Source organism: Falco peregrinus, chromosome 5 (genome assembly GCF_023634155.1).
Source record: "Falco peregrinus isolate bFalPer1 chromosome 5, bFalPer1.pri, whole genome shotgun sequence".
NCBI classification, from domain to species: Eukaryota; Metazoa; Chordata; class Aves; order Falconiformes; family Falconidae; genus Falco; species Falco peregrinus.
Window position 1 is genome coordinate 42,417,727 of NC_073725.1, and position 20,653 is coordinate 42,438,379.

The window sequence follows — 20,653 nt, forward strand, 5'->3', positions numbered from 1 at the left end:
ATCTTTGTGCAATTAATTGTAAGAAAAGAATTTTAAATAACTCCTAGAAAAATAATGGTAAAAATTGAAGACCTGTAATGAAAGGGAAAAATAAAAAGGAGAAAAAGCAGAGTTGTAAAAACAACTCATTACAATCTGAGGTGATGTAAGATTCTGTAGTCTTGCACTTGTTAAAGTTACTATGTTAATTTGTAGGTCTTGCTTGTGCTAGGAGAACGATGTCTTGAATTTGAGCAATACAGCTTTATGGGAGAGAGCTGTTCTGGAAAACTAGAGACCCAGTTCAATCATGTATACCTCTGTGTCATATAGGCCTATGTTCCTTTGTGTTTGACGTATCATTAACAAGTTTTAAATAACACGGATTTCATGAAGGAGCCAGTGCTGTCTTTAAAAGTTCTTTTGGTAAAGTCTGAAATGTTACCTGATCCTGGTTTGGCATTCACTAAGTTGAATAAGACTTTGTAGCAATGGTGAGGTGGAGAGAATAGGGTCTGAAGTAAGTTTTCATATTGCTATGGCAGAGTTATTTTTGATCGGAGACAGAGAATGAACACTTCTTGTTTAAGCTATCTTCTGTCTGCTGTGCTAACCTAACCTAGGACTTCAAATACAAATGTCTGGTTTTCCTTCTCTATCAGTCCATTTGGTACTAAGATAGAGCCTGACAGTGACATGTGAACTGTACCTGAAGGCTGGTAGAGTGCCAGCTGTTAGGGTAAGCAAATATTGAAGGCACAGAGGTTTTTTTGGCATGTAGGTTTTTTTGGCTGTGAATGCGTGCCTTAAGTTAGGAGAGAGAGCGTTTGTGGATTTAAGTGATAATAGTGTAAGTAATTTAATTTGAGTAGCTTTAAGTCATATTTTTGTCTACAAAACAGAGATGCAACATAGGAATTTTGTCAAAGGATCTTTGCCTCTGTTCCCAGAGTGGTGAAAGGTGATAGTTGCTTGCTAATGCTCTGACAGAGATAGTGGCCTTTTTTGTGGACAGTCAATGTCAGATAGTGTACTGCTGACATTCACAGTATGCTGTTAACTTTTAACTGCCCTTGTCTGAGACAGAATTTGACTGAAACTCTAGAGACAATTTTTTTTCTCATGTCTTACATTAACTTTATTATCCAAGGGAATTAATGGATGCTTGTTACTACAGAAGACAGAAGTACACAATGGAACTGCATTTCAGACTGAAATTTAGTAAGAATCTATCTAGTGTGTGTTGGTGGAGGAAATATCCTAACTAAAAAGGGGAAAGGGTGTTGCAAGCAAATGGCATTTTTTATACAGGACTAAATTCAACTTCCATGAAGGAATGTAGCCATGATAGAAAACTCTTACTTATGGATAAATTAGCAAAATAATCTTATTGAGAATTAAAATAAAGGTTGTAATTGGTGTGGCTGATATGGATCAGGGATTTCATCAATCACCAACTTATTTGTAGTTTTAGCCAAACTATTTAAATTAGCATAACCCATAGTTTGGTAATATCTTAAAACATTAAGCATGTGTTAGTTTACTTTTTGGTTTGTAAAAGACATAACCGATTGCCGTGCCATTTCTTTCTGATGCCATTGTGAGGAAAGAAGGATCAATTGTTGCCAGAAGTACAGACAACTGTCTGTTGTGTAGAATAACGGAAAAGGCCAAAATTTCAGTTCCATTGGATTGCTTAGCGCTTTGCTGAAGGATGTGCTAACCAAGGTACAGCATTAAGTATGAGTGAACAGTGTGGGTTTGCAAGGTTGCTTGTGAGCTCTGAGCCTGGCAGGAGCTTAATGCTGTGGAGAGCACCGTGCAGGCACACTTTGACTGGAGCTGGTCCAGCTCCAGCAGAACCGGCAATGAACTGGAACTTCGGAGTCCTGGAAATAAACTGCCTCCATGTGGTCTGTTTTGTGTGTCCCTGGACTGTGTTTATCAGCTGCTTTCTGTTTGGGGAATGCAGTGTAGGCAACTCAGGCTCTGTGTTTCAAAAAAGCAGTTACGATGCTTCAGAGTTGAGGCTGGCTTTGGTAGCAGTACAGCTGCTGTGCTCATGGACTATGATTACAGAAGACTGGCTTGGTCTGGATGGCTCTGTGCAAGGCATTCAGTTCAGATGTCTTACCATGTGTGGCACAAGTATTCTGCCTACAGGTGACTGAGAGCTGGCTATATTAAAGCAATAAATAACAAGCAGGAAAAGTATAATGCATGGTTCTGCTATGGGGTTTTCCTCCCCCCCTCCCCTCCCCACACACACACACTCTCACACACACTGTCTTGTATTTAGAAGATATCCCCGACTAAAGAACCAGAACTCTGGAGTATTAAAACATTGTTGATATGAGCAGGGTATGGGCTTGTTGCTTTGTTCTCAAGTTTTGGTATTTTTAGGTGGCAGAATCCACTCAGCATGCCATTGTGGTTTTCCTCTCAATTTTTGCTTCACAGTTGACATGTTTCCTTTATGAACAAGATTTAAAAATCAAGACTTTCTCTGATTGTTAGCTATAGTAATCCTAAGGATGATTTGGAACAATAGTGGACTGAAAGAAAAATAAAGTGGTTGGTTTATCAGCTAGTATATCTTAGTGGTAGAGGTTAGCATGGTGTCTACCCAGAATTTTTCATATTTTTGTTGATTATGACCATTTTTTGTAATAAAATAAGTTTTCCAATTCAGTTTAAAGAGAGGAGGCAGTGCTCTCTTAATTTTTTTGAGAGAACATATAGAATTCTAAGTATCTTCTATGTAGGATTTCCGTATACTGCTTTGCTGTTTTCCTTGTGTCAGGCAGCACAAATGATGTGCTGTCATTCCAGTTGTATATGACAGTGTTTAATTTTTCCTCAGAAATACTTTGAGAGCACATAACTATAGAGCTTTGCTTTTCTGCATTTTTGTTCTGAATTAAACTAATTAACTGTAACCTACTTAAATTTGTAGGATAGAAAAACTCATTCATAAAGACAAGCCATCAATTCTGACATTAATAATTCTTTGTAACTTTTGGAGATTAGATGTTTTGCTTTGTTTTCTCTTCTCTGCAGTCTTGCAATTGCTAATACGGATAATCTTTCCTGGCGGAGAAGTTTTTATTGGAGATCTTTGCTTCCTTTCATAAAACTAAATACTTTGAGACATTCCCTGAGGGATCGTACTCGTTGCTGAGGCATATTCTGTGTTTTGTAGATTAAGAGATGAATATTAGATGAACCAGGGGTAGAAAACAAAGTTTGTGTACTGTTCTGTGCCCGTTCTCCTCCTGTTTGGTGAATAATGGAAACTGCTTGTGCATTCCTTTATGCTCTCCAGTCCTGATCTGATCTGTCAGTGTTTAGATCATCTCCTGTTCAGCTGCACTGTAAGGCTCAGTTTCCTTTAACACTTCTATTTAATGGTATCCTCTGTGTACTTAAGCTTTTCTGGGGAAGAAATAGGGAGAGACTCTCTTTTTTTCTGAAGTGGAATCTATTTCTTCTCCACCTACCCTCTCCATTTCTTTACTCTTCAGCAGGGACACTTTTTGTCCTATTCGAAAGATTTGGAAGAAGGGGTTCCGGTGGCTTCTATGAGATTAGCGTTGGTTTAGCAGTCTTTATAGCTGAGGAGAGTGTGCAATATATATCATCAAAGCAGAGATGAAGATGGGGGCATAAAAGTTTAGTGATTATCAATGAGTTGTTGAATCCTCCTTGCTGAGTTGTAATACCTAGAAAGGAAATGCAAGACACAGCAATTTAGTGGCTGTTGAAGTGGTCAATGCAGTTGTATCTGACTCAGCAGCGAACTAGAGCTTTGGTTGTTTATATCCTATTAAACTTTATAGTTCCAAATGAAAAAAAATATAAATATCTGTTGATAGTTATAATACTTTTGTCATACTCTGGGTATATCTTTATTATGTGGGAAAACAACCTTAAAATATATATTTGCTTATGAGTTTAAATTCACGGCCATGAGTAGACATGCAAAAGTTAAAAATAATTAGATATAACAGTTTTAATATATGAATTTATTAAATACAAGGATTTTTCATGCATTTAGCAATATACAGAAAGGTACTATTGCGACGTCTTTGTTGAGAATTTTGTTAAATTCTTTTACTTGTTTATTTTTTTAAAATTTGTATTTTGATTTACTTATACTTTATTCATCAGAGAAAGCAACCAGTGAGATGAACACTGCAGAAGACTGGGGCCTCATCTTGGACATCTGTGATAAAGTTGGACAGTCACGCACAGGGTAAGTGACTTTAGAAATTTCCTCCCCACTTTTAAAAGTTTGTTATTTCAGTGTTATACGTAGATGAGAGGAATGAAATTTTTGTTATCTTGTATACTTTTGCAACAGCTTGATTTAATTCAGATTTGTTACAAGTAAAAGGAAAATGTATGGATTTTCTGCTCAATCATTTTGCAATTCTTCCTTTGGAGATACTAGCTGATGTTAAAATGAGGACTTGTGTTCAGCAGCTTTTTAGCAATATAACAGAATAAACAAACTGATATGTTTTAGCAGTGTCACTGTAAACCCAGGAGATATCATGAGGGATTTTTCTTACAGAATCACAATCTGGGTTGGAGGTGACCTCCAGAGGTCATCTAGTCCAACCCCCCAGCTTCAAACAGGTCTAATTACATCGGGTTCGTCAGGACTGTGTCGAGTCATGAATGCCTCCAACGTCAGAGTTTCCACAGCCTCTGTGGGCCACACGTTTCAGTATTTAACTACCCTCACAGTCAGTGGGTAAACAAATAAATAATCCTGCATTCTGCTTCCAATTACCCCAGTCCCAGTTTATCTGTTGCATCTTATCCTATGACTGTGCAGCTCTAAGAAAGTTGGCTGCACCTTCTATGCATTCTCTGATTAAGTAGTTGTAGAAAGCAGTAAGGTCCCCTTTTAGTTCACTCTTCTCAAAACCGAAAGCAGCTCTCCATCTCCCTGCATGTGACCATCCTGGCAGCCCTCCACTGGACTTCCTGCAGTGCATCAATATCCCCCTTGCACTGGGGAGCCCCAGACTGGACAAGTACTCCAGATACACTCTTACAAGTGCAGAACAGAGGGGAAGGATCACTTCCCTGGCCCTGTTAGCTTCGCTGGCCACTTGCTTGACCCAGGATACGTTTGGTTGTCTGCTGCCAGGCTGCCCTGCTGACACCTGTTACCCAATGGGGCCTGCAGATCCTTTCTTGCAGAGCTGCTTTTTAGGTGGTCACCTCCTGGCCTTTGCTGGTGCAGACCATATGAAATGCAACACCTTGCCCTTGTTCTTGTTGAACTTGAATTCCAGTCTGCCCATTTCTCCAGCCTGTCCAGGCCCCTCTGGATATTAGCCCTGCCCTCCAGTATATTGATTGCTCCCCTCCAGTTTGCTGTTGTCAGTAAAGTTGCTGAGAGTGCGCTGCCTCCCATCATTCAGGTTATTAGCGAAGGCATTTAAGCACTGTTGGTTCCAGCAGAGAACCCTGCTAGTTACTGCCCACTAGCTGGAATTTGCATCGCTGGTGACAACTCTTTGAGCGTAGGAGGCCAGCCAGTTTTCCACCCACCTTATTAACATTTTATCCAGCCCATATTTCACCAATTGGGTAATGAGGAAACTATATGAGCTTCAACTCTATGTCGAAACTTTGCTAAAACCAAGGTATAAAACATCTGCTGCGCTTCCCTTGTCCTCACCACCAGACCACCAGTGTCTTTGTCACAGAAAGCAATGAGGTTCTGTGTTTCTTCCCCTTGTTTTGAGAAGCTATTTCTGATGTCAGGGCTTCGATAAATGTACATATTGAAAATGTGTTATTAAATTAAACACATCTTAACATGGGCCACTAGTGCTTCCATTAATGATTCTTTACTGAACTCTGTCATGGAATTTATACACGCACTTGTTTTTTGGACATGAAAAGATAAAGTGTAATTTGAGTTAACAAATAAAAAATACAGTTTAAAGGAATTATTTCAATGTATTTACAGTGGTTTTATTCAATGTAGCATTAAGCTTTGGAAGTGTTTTAAATACATCTTCTCCCAGCATTCCCTGTAACAATTCAGGTAAGGAATAGCCTCAAAAAGAGAGGTTTGCCATTGCTGCTGTTTAATGAATGGCTTCGCTGAGAACAACTTGGATTGCCTTGTAAAACTGCGGGAAACAGTATGAGATGCCAGACAGCATATTCCCACCTGGGACTTTTGTTCCAAAGGACAGGTTTGCAAATAAGCTTATTCCTTGGGATTAGAGATGGTCTTTAGAGGAGTACTTATAAATAGCATAGTGAGGCTTCTGTGCTGTTGTGTATAACAGTGGCTAAGGTAACAGCTGGCTAGTTAAATAATGTTTCATATTAATCTGCATATGTAAAACTGCATTTCTACTCCTTGTGCATGTTGATGCTGAGCATGTAACAATATTATTGAAGGCTTCAGTATTCTGTTTAATCACTGAAAGCATTTCCACATGCAAGACTTAGTTTCACAGCAACTTACTGAACAATGCTTAAATGTAAGTAGTTGCAAGAGACAGGTGCTTGGGAATACAGACAGAACTGGAGAGTGTCTGGTAATGTGCAGCTAGGTTTTTCTGGGACAGCTGGAATTTCTGTTATGATTTGTGGGGTTTGTTTATTTGTGTATGGTTTTGTTGTTGTGTTGTGTTTTTTATTAAAACAGTGGTTTTATCCTGGCTGTGACTTCAACCTTTGTAATATTTATCCTGTTTGTAATAGGCTTGTCGCTTAAATTCAGATTCTGTTAAAACTTACTGATAGTGGATTTTCTTTGATTTGATGTATTATGTCATGCCATGGAAAGATAAAGTAAGACAAACTTCCCCATTAAGGAGTTTAAATCTGATGTGCCACAGTGTTTGAAATTCTCCTGCAGTTTAAGTTCCTGTGGCAAGGATGCTAGTCTTAACTGGTATCTACTTTAACCTTTTAACCAATTCTGGTCCAATACAAGCTGTGTGTTGCTGTTTTTGGTAGAGGTTTAGATTATAAAATCTCTGGTTTATGGGTTTTCTTTGTACTGTTCTGTAAGCCTCATTGTATGTCTGCAGCATTTTAGATGCAGAATGTCTTACACCTGAAACAGCAGGAAACTGGAAGGACTTAAGTCACTTTGTCTCACAGTGTTACATGGCACATTGTCTCATTTAGATCTGCCAACAGTTTGTTTGCATCTGGGGAAACTGTTGAAACCTGTTATGCTACAAAGGTCCTACATTTTCTCTTAAGATAAATTAGTTACAGTTCAGTAGCAGAATTGCTACTGTTAATTTTTACATTGCAGTACCTTAGTCACAGAGAATCACCAATAGCTAAACGTTTTATCTTTCTTCCCTTAATACAACCAATTTAAACAGGCTTTAATAATTAGAATTCCACTGAATCTCTCCCTTTGACCATTTCCTCTATTTTTTGTGAGTTTCAAAATTTAATTAATTTAGTGTTGATGCTGGAATTTTCATAGAAAACCCTGGAAAGACAGTATATTCTGTAATATTTTTAATAATATGCCTTGTTTATAATGGCATATATGAAGTATTGCCATACGTAGTATGGAATTAACTCAATACTTTCTGCATGTTTCACATCAGGTTTTTAAGATTATCTAAAATTTGTCTAAAAGACAACACATTTTTTTCATTTCTGAATTTAAGGACTAATACAGATCAGCAGTTGTATATTACGTTGTTTGCATCAGATTTTTTGGGAGTACTGGTAATTCAGTGAGCAAGTTGCCTTTTCAACATGGAAACATGATTAAAAAAAAGGTTTTACCATTAAAGGCAATCTTTTTTTCTGTTTTTCTACAGCAATATTGAAAACTTGTTTATGTTAAAAACTTTTATTGTATTTGACTGACGTTTAAAATCGTCTGACTACAGGATAGGTTAGATTTTTGCTTTGTTACAAAATGCTTACACAGCACAACTGAATCTATAGTTTATCAGCTCTGGGTAAAATAACATTGTAAAATTTGGATGATTCATTAAGCAGGATAAAAACGAAAACTAAAGGCCACATGTGGTGTATTGCAGCATGAAGCACCCCACCCCCTGCCTCCCCACTGTCACTTCAGTGCTGGCCGTTCCTAAGTCTAATTCTGTTTGCATTTGGCTTTGGGATAGTTCTACCTTTTGTGTTAACTTAATGAGACACATCAGTATTTAGGTTTGAAACTATCACAACTTCAGTTTTTGTCCAGAAAAGCTACTTACTAAAAACAATGGCTGAAAAAAACATTAAGCCAGTGACTGGGAGAATACTCCAATGCTTAATAAAATAGAAATCTTCATTGCAGCACTCTCTGTTGGGGGTGGGTACTGGAAAGTTTTCATTGAGAAATGGTTTGTCTATATTGCTGCTTGCCTAACTTTGTCCTGATTCCTTATGAATTAATCATTGCCTCAGTGAGTCAGTACTCTGGTTAGCCGATTCTTCTTTGGGTTTTTTTGTGCCTGTTCATACCAGAGAGAACAGTAAAATTGCTTACTTGATAGTCTTCCAAACTACCTTCTATTCCCCTCCCCCCACTCACCCCCCAAGTTACCCAGTCTCAGTAGCATTTTACAAAGTCTTTGCAATGTTTGTCTAACAGGGTCACCAGGAAGCTCTTTGACTGGCTTGTTTCTGAAGGAGCAAGGAAGAAAACTGAGTCACCTATGTAATCTTGAGCCCCACAGTCAGTTACCTTGGACTGTAAATGAAAAATAAATTTCTGAAAACATATGAAATGTTCTGTGCAGAGTTGTATTTTTAGATTCTGATTGCTGTTAATTTTGTATTTGTTAAATAAAATATAATCAAATACCTTAATTTTTACTCCCTAAAACTAAAACTGAAATTTATTGTGAATGTTTTCTGGAGATATTAGTATATAATACCATAGCTTCTGTTGTAGCTTGCCCTATTTGACCCTTACTGAATTGTTTTTCCCACTCACTGTGCTGCATCTGAAATTTTGATTATAGAATCATTGGAGCAGAACTGTGGCCCAGTGTGTGTATAGTATGGTCTGGAAAGATGGCTAATAACAGAATTCCGTTCTTGCGGGCTGTGTGCCTTCCCTCTGATTTCTGCGTAGTGCTTCTCATAGTTTACAAACTAAATTTTATGATTAATTAATTTGAAGTAAAAATAAGGATTACAGTTCTGTCTGGAATATGGATTCTTAGTCTGTGTGACTAAATATTGGTAAACCCAGCATTTTTTTTTTCTGTAGATGTAATCAAAAGATTTATTTTAAACATTCGAGCATGTTAAAACATTAACAATCAAATATTGATAATTTCTGTTAAATATAGGGGCAAATAGATTTTTTTTTGTTAAATTTATTAAGGTGGTTTTGTGAATTACCGAGGGGTTTCTTGTTGGTATTTTACCTTTTCATAATTGTACTTGACACATGTGGAAGATTGTTTGGCTTTGAGGCTTTCTTGTTACTGTATTACTTTTTAATAAGACTTTGGATTCCTTAATAAAAAAAAACCTTGGGGTAATGGTCCTGTTTCTGAACTGCTATGGTCTTGGTCCTGCATCCTACCTCTATAAATACTGGCTTCACAGTTAATGGACATGCACTTTTTTGTGTTTGCACTCCTATAACATTGATGTCGTCCTCAGAAATTAATGGTTAAAAAGCGCAGTTATTTCTGAAAATTTTAGCATGTGTTCTTTCTCAATTAAAGGGAACATATGATAAGTCTTGGATAATTAATAGATAAAAGGCAGTGCTTGTCTTATAGCCTTCATTTGTAATAATTGCTTATATGAAGGTATACACTAAGTGGTATGTCGTCTTGCTGTGTGACAGCATTTTCTATAATTAGTACTACTAAATATGAGGTGGACATTTCTGTAAAATGTAGACACTGCCAAATATAGTATAGCCAAGCAGTGGTGTAACTTATACCTAAGTTTCGTGTTAGTTCTTGGGTATCAGTTCAATAGAAAAAAAAAGTATTGCTTAGAAAAAAAAAAAAGTTACTATAAATAATCCAGAAATGCATAAAAATCTTCTAGTTTAAATTTACCACCTTTTTTCTTCTTCCCCTACTTAACCCCTTTCAAGGTTATCCTTTCAGGGCTATTCAACAGCTAATGCTTGTATGCCCATGATAAGTCCTACCCCAGCCTTGCTCAGCGTTCTACCACCTTTAAAGACAGAAGAAAATAATAGAAAGTCACACAGGTTTTAATACACTAAACTATGCCTGAAACTCCCATTCAAACTTTCTTAAATTCTCTTTTCACATTGTTTCTACCTACCGCAACATTAGGTGAAACCTGTAATTAATTCTGTGTTGAATTGTTTTGAAACTTTGATACAGAATGTCTAACAATTTTTTAGCACTTGTTGGTTCATTGCATATCTTCTTTATAAATGTTCCTCTGCTGATTAAAAGAGACTCTGAGAAATGTAATTAAAAAGGTAGCAAAAGGGTGTTGGTAATCAGTACCTAAGCAAATGCGCTCATGTGTGTGAGTGAAGTTCGGGGAAGTAGGTATATGGACTACAGAGAACTACAGTTCTCTGTTTGTAAGGGATTTTATGCATTTCTGGAGTAATTACAGTAATTCTTTCTAACTACAAAAGGTAATGTAACTTTCTGAGAGGTTTTGATAACTAAGAAAGCTAGCAATCCTACAGATAGATATGGCTACAGCTGCTACTAGTGTATTTTTTTTATTGTTGCGCTTATACGCTGCTAAATAATTTACTGATGATGTTTAGGAGAGCTTGCTATCAGTTAGTGTTCATTCCACTAAATTTTTTAAAATCTGTTTTATTTTTTTAGGCCTAAGGACTGTCTCCGTTCTATTATGAAGAGAGTGAACCATAAAGATCCCCATGTTGCTATGCAAGCATTAACAGTAGGTTCCTTTTTATGTAGTGCTTTTCCTTCGTGAAAAGTTACGTTGCAAAACATCTGAGTTTTAATCTTTCTGTCTTTAGCTTCTAGGTGCATGTGTATCAAATTGTGGCAAAATCTTTCATTTAGAAGTCTGTTCAAGAGATTTTGCCAGTGAAGTAAGCAATGTGTTGAATAAGGTAATGTATTTCTTTGATTTATATAATTCATAGAAAAGAAAAATCAGACAGAAAATTGGGGTGATCTGGAAGTGGAATGGAATCTACTTTTGGAAGATAGGAAATTTGGTGGCTGGGGGAAGGATACAAGTTTACTGGGAAGACTGTGTCAGGAAGTCTTTTCTCACAGCCATGGTTACTTATGTATTCTGTTTGGGGGAGGTGAGGTGTGGTGTGTTGATTGATAAATATACAAATTCATTTTCACATTAAATGACAACAGTGAAACACTAAATACAGATGTGGTGAAATGGAGATAATACAGGGCTTTTATATAACCTTGTTTTTCTTTATTTTGGGCCTAGTACATATTTTACTAGTACAAACACAATTCTGGTGTACTGTTCTCCCTTTCTTAACTAAGATATCCCTTAGTGATAAATTTGACTCCAAAATAAAGTGTCTATACAGTTTATATTCACAGTAACATAACATGAAATTATTTCAAATTAAGGAATTAAGAACAGATTCCTACATTATTTAACTACTTTCTACTGTTCTTGCAGGGTCATCCAAAAGTTTGTGAAAAGCTGAAAGCCCTTATGGTGGAATGGACTGATGAATTCAAGAATGACCCACAGCTTAGTTTAATATCTGCTATGATAAAAAATCTTAAGGAGCAAGGAGTTACTTTCCCAGCTATTGGTTCACAGGTATGTTAAATTTTGTGGTTGTTCTTAAAGGAGATGACAAATTCTTTTTATCCTCAGCTCTGTATTTTACAGTTTGTAGTCTTGAATTCTATAATGTGTTTAGGGAACAAAATGAAAACTCTTGTCTTAATAAAATGTTCCTTTGAGGTATGAAATGCTCTCACTCGAGATTTTTATATTGCAGATGAATAAAATCAAAATGATGAACTTAATGCTTTGTTGGTTTTTTGTTGAATCTGTTTTTACATCTTTCACTTTTGGCTAGGCTGCTGAACAGGCAAAAGCAAGTCCAGCTCTAGTTGCCAAAGATCCTGGTACAGTAGCCAACAAAAAGGAAGAGGAGGATTTAGCTAAAGGTGAGTGCATTTACTCGCTGATCTGATGAATATATTGGTAAATATCAGGTAAAGCAGGAACAAATGTTTTACTTCCTTCCTTTGTCTATTTATGGATTGTGGTTACAATTTCTATTCCTTTCTTTTTGTACCCTTCATGGAGGGTTAGCGATTAAAAATGTTCTGTGGGTAAAAAAATCTAAAAAAATTCCTGGTTCACTATATGAATGAAGTTCTTGCACTAGTATTTGGTGGACGGTTTGCAGTTTCTCATCTTTGATAGGATTTTTTTGTTGTTGTTTAGGTATTTTCTAATATAAACTTGATAAGTCATAAATCTAATCTAATATTGATTTATTTAAATCGCCATTAGCCCATCTCTCTATGTTACTAATGGTTTCTTCAACAGTTGACCCTCCAAAATCTAGCTTTAATGGGATCTGTATCTCAAAGGCTTATATTCTGTGTGTTTTCTCTAATGTTTATTTTCTGCGTTCTTAAACATGTCTCTTAAGCATGATCATTTTTTTCACAAACTTGGAGGAGTTTAATATGAGTTGAAACCTTTCTGCTCAGTCAAGTTTAATTGAAGATGACCAAGAAATGTAAAATTTTTCAAGAAATGACAGGGAGAGAAAAGGAGTGGACAAAGTTTTGCATTTCTAAGCAAAAATAATTTTCTTAATTATGACTTAAGGAGGCACTTTTTTACTGGGAGGGTGACATAGCACTGGCACAGGTTGCCTAGGGAGGCTGTGGAATCTCCATCCTTGGAGATATTCAAAAGCTGTCTGGACGTAATCCTGGGCAGCCAGCTCTAGGTGACCCTGCTTGAGCAGGGAATTGGACAACACGATCTCCAGAGGTGTCTTCCAACCTCAGGCCGTCTGTGCCATTCTGTGAATCCTGGCTCAAGACCCCTGATCTAAAAGAGAAACAGTGTGTACCTGAACGGCTGTATCTTTTTCATGTTTCAAGCAATCTGGAAAAGTTCAACATCGTCTGTTTGCTAGCAAGAATGTAAATACGTCAGTTCAAGGCAATAACAATAATATAAAAAAATGGATGACTTCACTGAGTTAACCCATTTGTGCTTAAGTGTTATTTATTTCTCCTGTCCATATTGAAAGCCTCAGTAAATCTATGGGCAGAATTGTGCTCTCTAGTTGTAAAACATCTTTTTGGTTTTTTACCATTATTTATAAGTGAAAGGCAGAAGTTGATTATGAAGCAACAGGAATGACATTAATACTGAAAGTTTTCACAGAATTAATTTTCGTATCATTCAGCCTGTTTTTATAGGGAATTTTCATGTGAATAACTCTTCTTTTGTAGCTATTGAACTGTCACTAAAAGAACAAAGGCAACAGCAAACAGCACTTTCCAGTTTGTACCCAAGCACCTCAAGCCTTTTAACAAATCACAAACATGAGGGCCGAAAGGTTCGTGCAATCTATGATTTTGAGGCTGCTGAAGACAACGAATTAACTTTTAAAGCTGGAGAACTTATAACTATCCTTGATGACAGGTAATACATTTAGACTACCTATGATAAATTTATTAGACTGTAAAAATCAATCAGGAGTAATCATATCTTCTATGTAGAAGCATACATTGGGATACAATTGCAATAAAATAAATTTACATGTTAAATACTTTAATTATTTGCTAGATTTTTAACATACTGATGTTATTGCATAAAGATTCTTACGTAAAGATGTCTGTGTATGTATAAGTCATGTAAATGCCTTGTACAGTGCAGTTCTTTGGAAAATTCCATGTGAGTATGGATATTTTTATGTATGGGGGTTTTAATAATTTCTTTTTTTTAATCTTTAGTGATCCAAATTGGTGGAAAGGGGAAACTCATCAGGGTATAGGATTGTTTCCGTCTAATTTTGTCACAGCTGATCTTTCTGCTGAGCCAGAAATGAGTAAGTAACTTTACAAGGGATATTTCTCTATTGATTTACTTTCTCTGTTTCCTTTCCCTTATGATAGAGTTCAGTTGCAAGTTAATATGATACTCGAAGTAAAAACGCGGGAGCATTTGCTGTGCTGTTACAAACAACAGTCATAACTTTATGTATTAGACCGAGGTTGCCCAAGCTGGCATCTGCTGAAAAATGCTGCCTGCTGCTGGCTTTGTCAGTAGCTTCCTTGAAACTCATTTAACAACTCCATTGACACCTAGACAAATTTGGGCAACAACTTTTTTTTCCAAATTGCCTTTTTGCCTGGTTGCAATGGTACATATCTAATCAAGGAAAAACTGAAGGCCTTTGGGTATACAGGAATCGGAGAAGGTTACCACTGTTTAAACAATTCAAGAAACCTACAGCTGTAGATTTGCTCTGTGTGTGTGTAACTGAAGGAGTTTTTTTCTGCATACTGGTTATCTTCTTTTATCTATTTATATGAGTCTAACCTACTCTAAATGTTTAATAAAAATATTAAATATTAGACAAGGTTTTAATATTCTAGAACTGGTTTATGTAAATCTGATGGGTTTGCAAGATTGATCTCCCGTGCTCTTAATATGAATGTGCCAAAGGTATGAGCAGGTCAGCAGAATTACATGCTGTAGGAGTCATCTGTTCTATGTTAAGACTAACTGATAATAGTAGTGTGATAAGAGTAGTATTTGGCTTTTTTCCCAAATATATAGCTTTTTTGTTGTGGCCTCCACTACAAAGGAGTGAGATGCTTTTGCAGGTACTATTTGGGGGAGAAGGAATAGCAAAATTTGAAAACTTTCAATTCTATACTTTGTTCTGGAGAAAAGAAGGCTCTGGTTTGTCATAGGTTACTTTATCAGTTTTCTCTTAAACCTGATTCATTAGCTCTATTTCTTCCAATCACTCTCTCTCAGTCTCTTTTTCTGATGGCTTATTAAGAAGTATGTTATGTTCAGGGAGACTACAATAAAGACATTTACTTGCTAACACATGTTTTTGTTGACCTTATGTGGACTGATACCTTTTTTATGCAATTTACAGATTCATTTAAAAAGATTGTTTATGTCTTTGGAGATGGTTTTGGCCTTCAAATGTTAACAAAACACTGGGTTTTTTTGAATTTTCACAGTAGATGTTTCAAATGCAAAGAACTTAGCCAACATACTAGCTGTATAACATTTACATCATTGTTCTGTTTAGTTTTATTTTCTAAAATAAAGTCTGCCTGTCTATCTTACAGTGAAAGCTGAGAAGAAAACAGTGCAGTTCAGTGATGAAGTTCAAGTAGAGACAATAGAACCTGAGCCTGAACCAGTTTATATTGATGAAGTAAGCATGATAAAAGCCCTGTTTTCCATCTGCTGGTACAATTAAATGTGTGATGTTAAACAGTTTCATCCTGTACTTCAAAAGCAATTTGAAATATCAGGAGAACATAATCGAAAGAGAATGGGAAGGGAAAGTTGATTTAAATTAAAAAAATAATATCTGCAGTATTCGAGTTTGTTCATGTGCCTTGAAGTTCTTGGGAATTTCTGAAACTGAATTTGGAAACTGCATTCTATTTAGGGCCCTGCTCCAAGGTTATACAGCTGTTCACCTTCAGACCAGAAGCTTGGTGTGGAGTGATGCATTTACTTCCAAGTTTTGCTTTAAGTACTTTAGGATACCTCAGAGTTACCCATCTTGAATGCTGTCTTAGGTTTATTTCCAGAATAACCACTGCTGTCTTCTTCCAGTCTGAAAGACCTCTTTCCCTCTGTGAAAACTGTGATCTTTTTGTTGCTCCATAAGCAGTATTTAGTAAGATTTACACAATCTCACCGCAGCGGTTCTGCAAGGTTCCGAAGAACTCTCAGCCCATATTTTTCCCCTGCCTTTCCCCACCACCTTGTTCTTTTTCTTCTCTCCCTCCTGGGGGGCTTAGAATTGTTATCTTTAGAATTTTCCATGGCCTTCTATTTCTTTCTTAACTAGGGTTCTGTCATTGTTTTTTGAAATGCAAAATCAGTTACTGCCTTTCTAAAGTCCTGTTTAACTCCTGCCTCAAATACTCTTCTTCCCAAGAGATACTAGTTTGTAATCTGCTGAAACAGCTTATCTCAGGCCTGCCTTGAGGTGCCTTCCAGCTTTTGTCTTCTGTGATTCCTTGTTGGTTTATGTTATAGTGGCTTGTTTTCTTTTTAGAATTACCATAGTATTATTTTTAAGGAAGTAAGTAATTTGGCTTCTTCCTGCCTTTCCTGGGGTTAGGGAAGAAAAAGCATGGGTTTAGTTATATGACCTGTATAACTCTGGCCTGTTAAAGGCTATTTATTTGATAGCACTCAGCTAAAAAGTGATTTTTAATACTTTATATCTAATATTTGTTTAAACAATATAACTCACTCTGAGACATATTTTTCAAAGAGGTTATGCCTGTTAATTTTCTACCCTTTGGTATTTTTATAACTGGGTTGCACTTAAAATGGTTAGTCAAGGATTACTTATTCTGAAGTCAACTGTGTAACCCCTCCAAACATCACGTTAACAAAATCCTTTCATATATAAATTAGTAATGACATTGCTCATGTGCTGATAGGCCTTATACACTTACATTTAAAAAATGCAAGAGGTTTTTCAGTACCCGTCTCTTTCTAAATTACTCAATGTATTCTGTGAAAACATTACCACTAATCCCACCAGGTGGTGGTATTGCCTATGTGATAACTAAAATTGAAAAATGGAAACTGCTTAGAAAATACTGTTTAAAAGGAAATTTAGGAGTAAAGGGGTATTCTGCACATTCCATTTGTTATTACTAATAATTTTTATAATTTGGCTTTTCCTTGTTTAAGCATCTTAGTTCCTGTAAAGTAACATGTATGATTTGTATTTTCTTAAAGTTAGTCTAGATGACTTCCAAGTCCCAGGATATCCAAATGGCTGTTGTAAATAGCTGCCTTAATTTACTCTCCTGAAAGTGTTAATTCTCACCCCACATATGCCCTAATTACACAATTTGTGTTCTAGGATAAAATGGACCAGCTCTTGCAGATGTTGCAAAGTGCAGATCCATCTGATGACCAGCCAGACCTCCCAGAATTGCTTCATCTTGAGGGTAAGAAGATCTCATGGCTTCATTTTGTTGTTGTTTTCCTCTCTAGTCATTACCTGTATCAAAACAAATTGAAACTACTTCAGCTTCATGTGCATGCCCCAAGCATGCCTGAGAAAAGTGCCTGACCCATAATTATATTCTTATTTCCTGTTTCCCACATCTAAGAGACCAAAGTGCAAAATTTTAGCTTAAAACAAGCCCACTCCTCTTGCAAGAAAACTATATTTTGTATTCTTTTCTTTTTCAAGACCCAGGAATACTTAGTTCAATCTCATATATTCATTTTTTTTCTCTTTTTTCTTCTTAGAGTAGCACAGCATGAGTTGCAAAAGGAGTGTAAGGAAGATTCCGCGAGAGGAAGCAGAAGTACTACTGAGGCTTAGAATAGACCTGTGGGTGTCCCCCAGTCTTTTTGCTTGCATGAATATTTCTATAGGACTTTAATATCAAACAAATATGTTACAGAATGGTAAAAATTCTAGTCCTTTAGACTCGAATTGAATGCCTCTTCAAAGAGGCATTATAGACCATTTTACCTGGGTTGATAAATGCACCAAAATTTTTGGAAGGGATCTTCAGAGAAGGAAGAAACTTACCAATTATGAGACAGAACATTGGCTTAAACGAACAATTCAGATAAGACTGGACTTTGTTAAGAAAAATGGCAGATTCCAAATCTATCTAGAAGTTAGTCAGGAAGAAAGTGCGTAGGCTTGTAAGCTTTGGATATCTCCCATCTTTCAACACCCATCTGGTTCATCATACCTGTAAGTGAATCCCGTGTTAGGTACTGTACATCAGTGATGTGTCTGCACATATTCTAGTTTCACTAAAGCTAAAGGGCTATAAAAAGAAACATGAATGGTTTTATTCTTTCAAGTACCAAATACAGCTATAGAGGCTTGTTGTCTAAGAAGCAGATTGCCCCTATCTGGTCCAGGACAGAGGCAAAGAAATTAAAGGTGTGCTTGTTAACCAACCTGCAGATACAGCTTACGTTAGGGTCTCCTTTCAAAACACATTGTGAGATCGTTAGAGCAATGCTGAGTTTTATATTAAACAGTGGGACTGCTCCTAGAATCTCAAAGCTGTAGTGTAGTCGGGTGATTGCTCCCCAGCTACCTTCAACAGCACTTGCCAAACATGGCTGCATATATTTCAGCAGTGCTATATTCAAGACTGTACTGGCTTTGCACTCAAGTAGGCCTTGGGTAGATACTACTTCTGGCATAGGTTCTGGGAATTTTGCTATAGATGTATGTTGGATCTTGGGTTCCTACCAGTGGTGGCAGGTGCTGATCAGTATTTGACAAAAACCCACTTCATTTTCTTCTGCCATCCAGATGTCAAGTCACAAATGTGTTTCAATTGCAGAGCTCATCCCAACACTCTCAGGAGCCCCGGGTTTGTTTGTGGCTGGCAGCAGTGCGGTCATTGTGTTAGTGTACAGACATCTAAGCAATCCTTGTCATGCCTTCTACCACACTTTGTGTTATAAATAAAAAAAGATAGAATTTACACCAGGTTTTACATCTTTTCCCAGCATTTCTGCTAATGTGTTAGTGCTCCCAAGTTCAAAGAAGCATACGGGTGCCTTTCATACAACTCCTCTTTCACCTGGCGTTGCCTTCAAGGAACACATCAGTGATGCCCTTTCACCCATCATGGCCCAGAGGCTTTCAGGGCCTTCTGCATCTCTCATTTGGGAAAACTGGGAGGGAAGGCACTGTTCCAGGGCTGCTTGTAATGCATTTCGGGCATATTTGATGCCTGAATCTTTTTTTTTTCCTCATCTCTCGGTTTGAACGTTGAGTGGCTCTTGGTGTTAAACACATCTCTTGGTTAGTAAATAGTTCATGCTTGGCTAAGTGGGCACCTTTTGCATTCTGGTGTAGGGTTAGACTGCAGTATCGCCTTTCAGCTTCCTTGTCTCTTTATTTTTAAGTTTGAAAACCTCTGTCTTTCTGTTAGTTAACTGGTTTGCTTGACGGTTATGTGATCCTCCTGTCCTTGTGCTGAAGATTGGCAGGAGGGTGCATTTTTGTTTATTTTAATGCTTTTCCATTCTACTTCTGGTAAGTTTTGGTGTTGCTTTTTGCTTGTGTCAGTGGTTTGAATAAGCCCCCTTCCCCCAGTTAGGATTCCAGTGAGATAGCAATGTGCTGTTAGTGTCTTTGCAGATGATTTGCATCATTGCAACCTGTTTTCCCCATCATTGTTTTCGTAGATAGTCTTTTTGTACTAATGTTGGTTGAGCACATGATTTAGGTTGCAGTGGTGAATTTTCTTCCTTGAAGAAGAGATCACCTTTCAGATTTGCCTGAAATTTTTTTTATGCAAAATAGTTTCAGCTTTACACTCCCTGGATGTTAAATGTCTTTATTTTCTGTGGGTTTATTGTCGTTTTAGATATTGTACTTTTTAAACTGTACCGCTACTGAAAACTTCAGCTGAATGTCATTCTTAAATTGTTCATGACACTACCTCTGTTACTATAACTTTTTTGGCATATAGATTATAGTAGTGATGTAAAAAAAAGTTAGACTAGAATCTACACATTTCTGTCATAATTTTTTTTTAAAGTTGCCTTCTGACTTTGCAATATGGAAATCTTTATTACTCTGATATATTTTAATGTCTTTCTGTTCTAGCAATGTGCCACCAGATGGGACCTCTCATAGATGAAAAGTTGGAAGATATAGACAGGTAAAAAAAGTCATGTGTTTTGGCTCAAATGAAAATTAATTCTTAGAAATACCAGTGTTGTTACTTAATGATATGTTAATCATTTCTGTGAATATTGGCAAAGAAAATAGGTGTGTGTATTAGTATCTTCTCATCTGGGAGGAGGTCTGAATGTTTGTTTTTCCCAGTCACACAATATTTTATAGTATTGTACCGTTTGACATTCTGGCATTTGTCAGGCATTACTTCACGGGCAGTAAGAATAAGTTGCTTGTCACATCTCATGAAAGTTCCCTGTATTATCTGTTCTGTACTGAGGTTATCTAAATTGTAGAATAAACTAAGATGTGTTTTCTAGGAAACATTCAGAACTTTCAGAGCTCAATGTTAAAGCAATGGAGGCTCTTTCTTTGTATAACAAATTGGTGAATGAAGACCCAATGTATTCTATGTATGCAAAACTACAAAACCAACAGTATTATATGCAGTCATCTGGTGTTTCTGGCTCTCAGGTATGTATGTAACCTTTAATAGCCATTAACATTATCAAGTACATACTGAGCTATGGTTGATTTCTTATAAATTATTAGTGGTAAGCAGTTTTTCATGAAATAACTTTTTTACAAAACTTGGTTAAATATTTTTTTACAGTATAGTTCTCTACATTACTAAAATAAATATGTACTGATATTTAAAGTATGGTGGAGCTTGTTGATTGCAGATAATAATTCATTTCCTATTTCTGCCCTTCTGTTCCCACCCCCCTTTCCCCCTGAGTTGGAAACTTCTTTTTATGATCTTTGTTACCGTAATGCTAGGTTAAAATCATCTTG

General features: G+C 36.7%; 1 protein-coding gene across 1 annotated transcript in view; it reads left to right on the forward strand.

Moving 5' to 3' along the window:
• Positions 1-20,653, forward strand: part of STAM (signal transducing adaptor molecule) — a 35,720-nt gene that overhangs the window by 6,928 nt on the left and 8,139 nt on the right. The window contains exons 2-12 of the mRNA XM_055805297.1: positions 4,150-4,234; positions 10,797-10,872; positions 10,955-11,050; positions 11,596-11,742; positions 12,008-12,098; positions 13,413-13,605; positions 13,917-14,011; positions 15,276-15,364; positions 17,048-17,135; positions 19,787-19,841; positions 20,179-20,332. Of these exons, the coding sequence (XP_055661272.1) occupies positions 4,150-4,234; positions 10,797-10,872; positions 10,955-11,050; positions 11,596-11,742; positions 12,008-12,098; positions 13,413-13,605; positions 13,917-14,011; positions 15,276-15,364; positions 17,048-17,135; positions 19,787-19,841; positions 20,179-20,332 (1,169 nt within the window). The remainder of the gene's footprint in view (positions 1-4,149; positions 4,235-10,796; positions 10,873-10,954; positions 11,051-11,595; positions 11,743-12,007; positions 12,099-13,412; positions 13,606-13,916; positions 14,012-15,275; positions 15,365-17,047; positions 17,136-19,786; positions 19,842-20,178; positions 20,333-20,653) is intronic.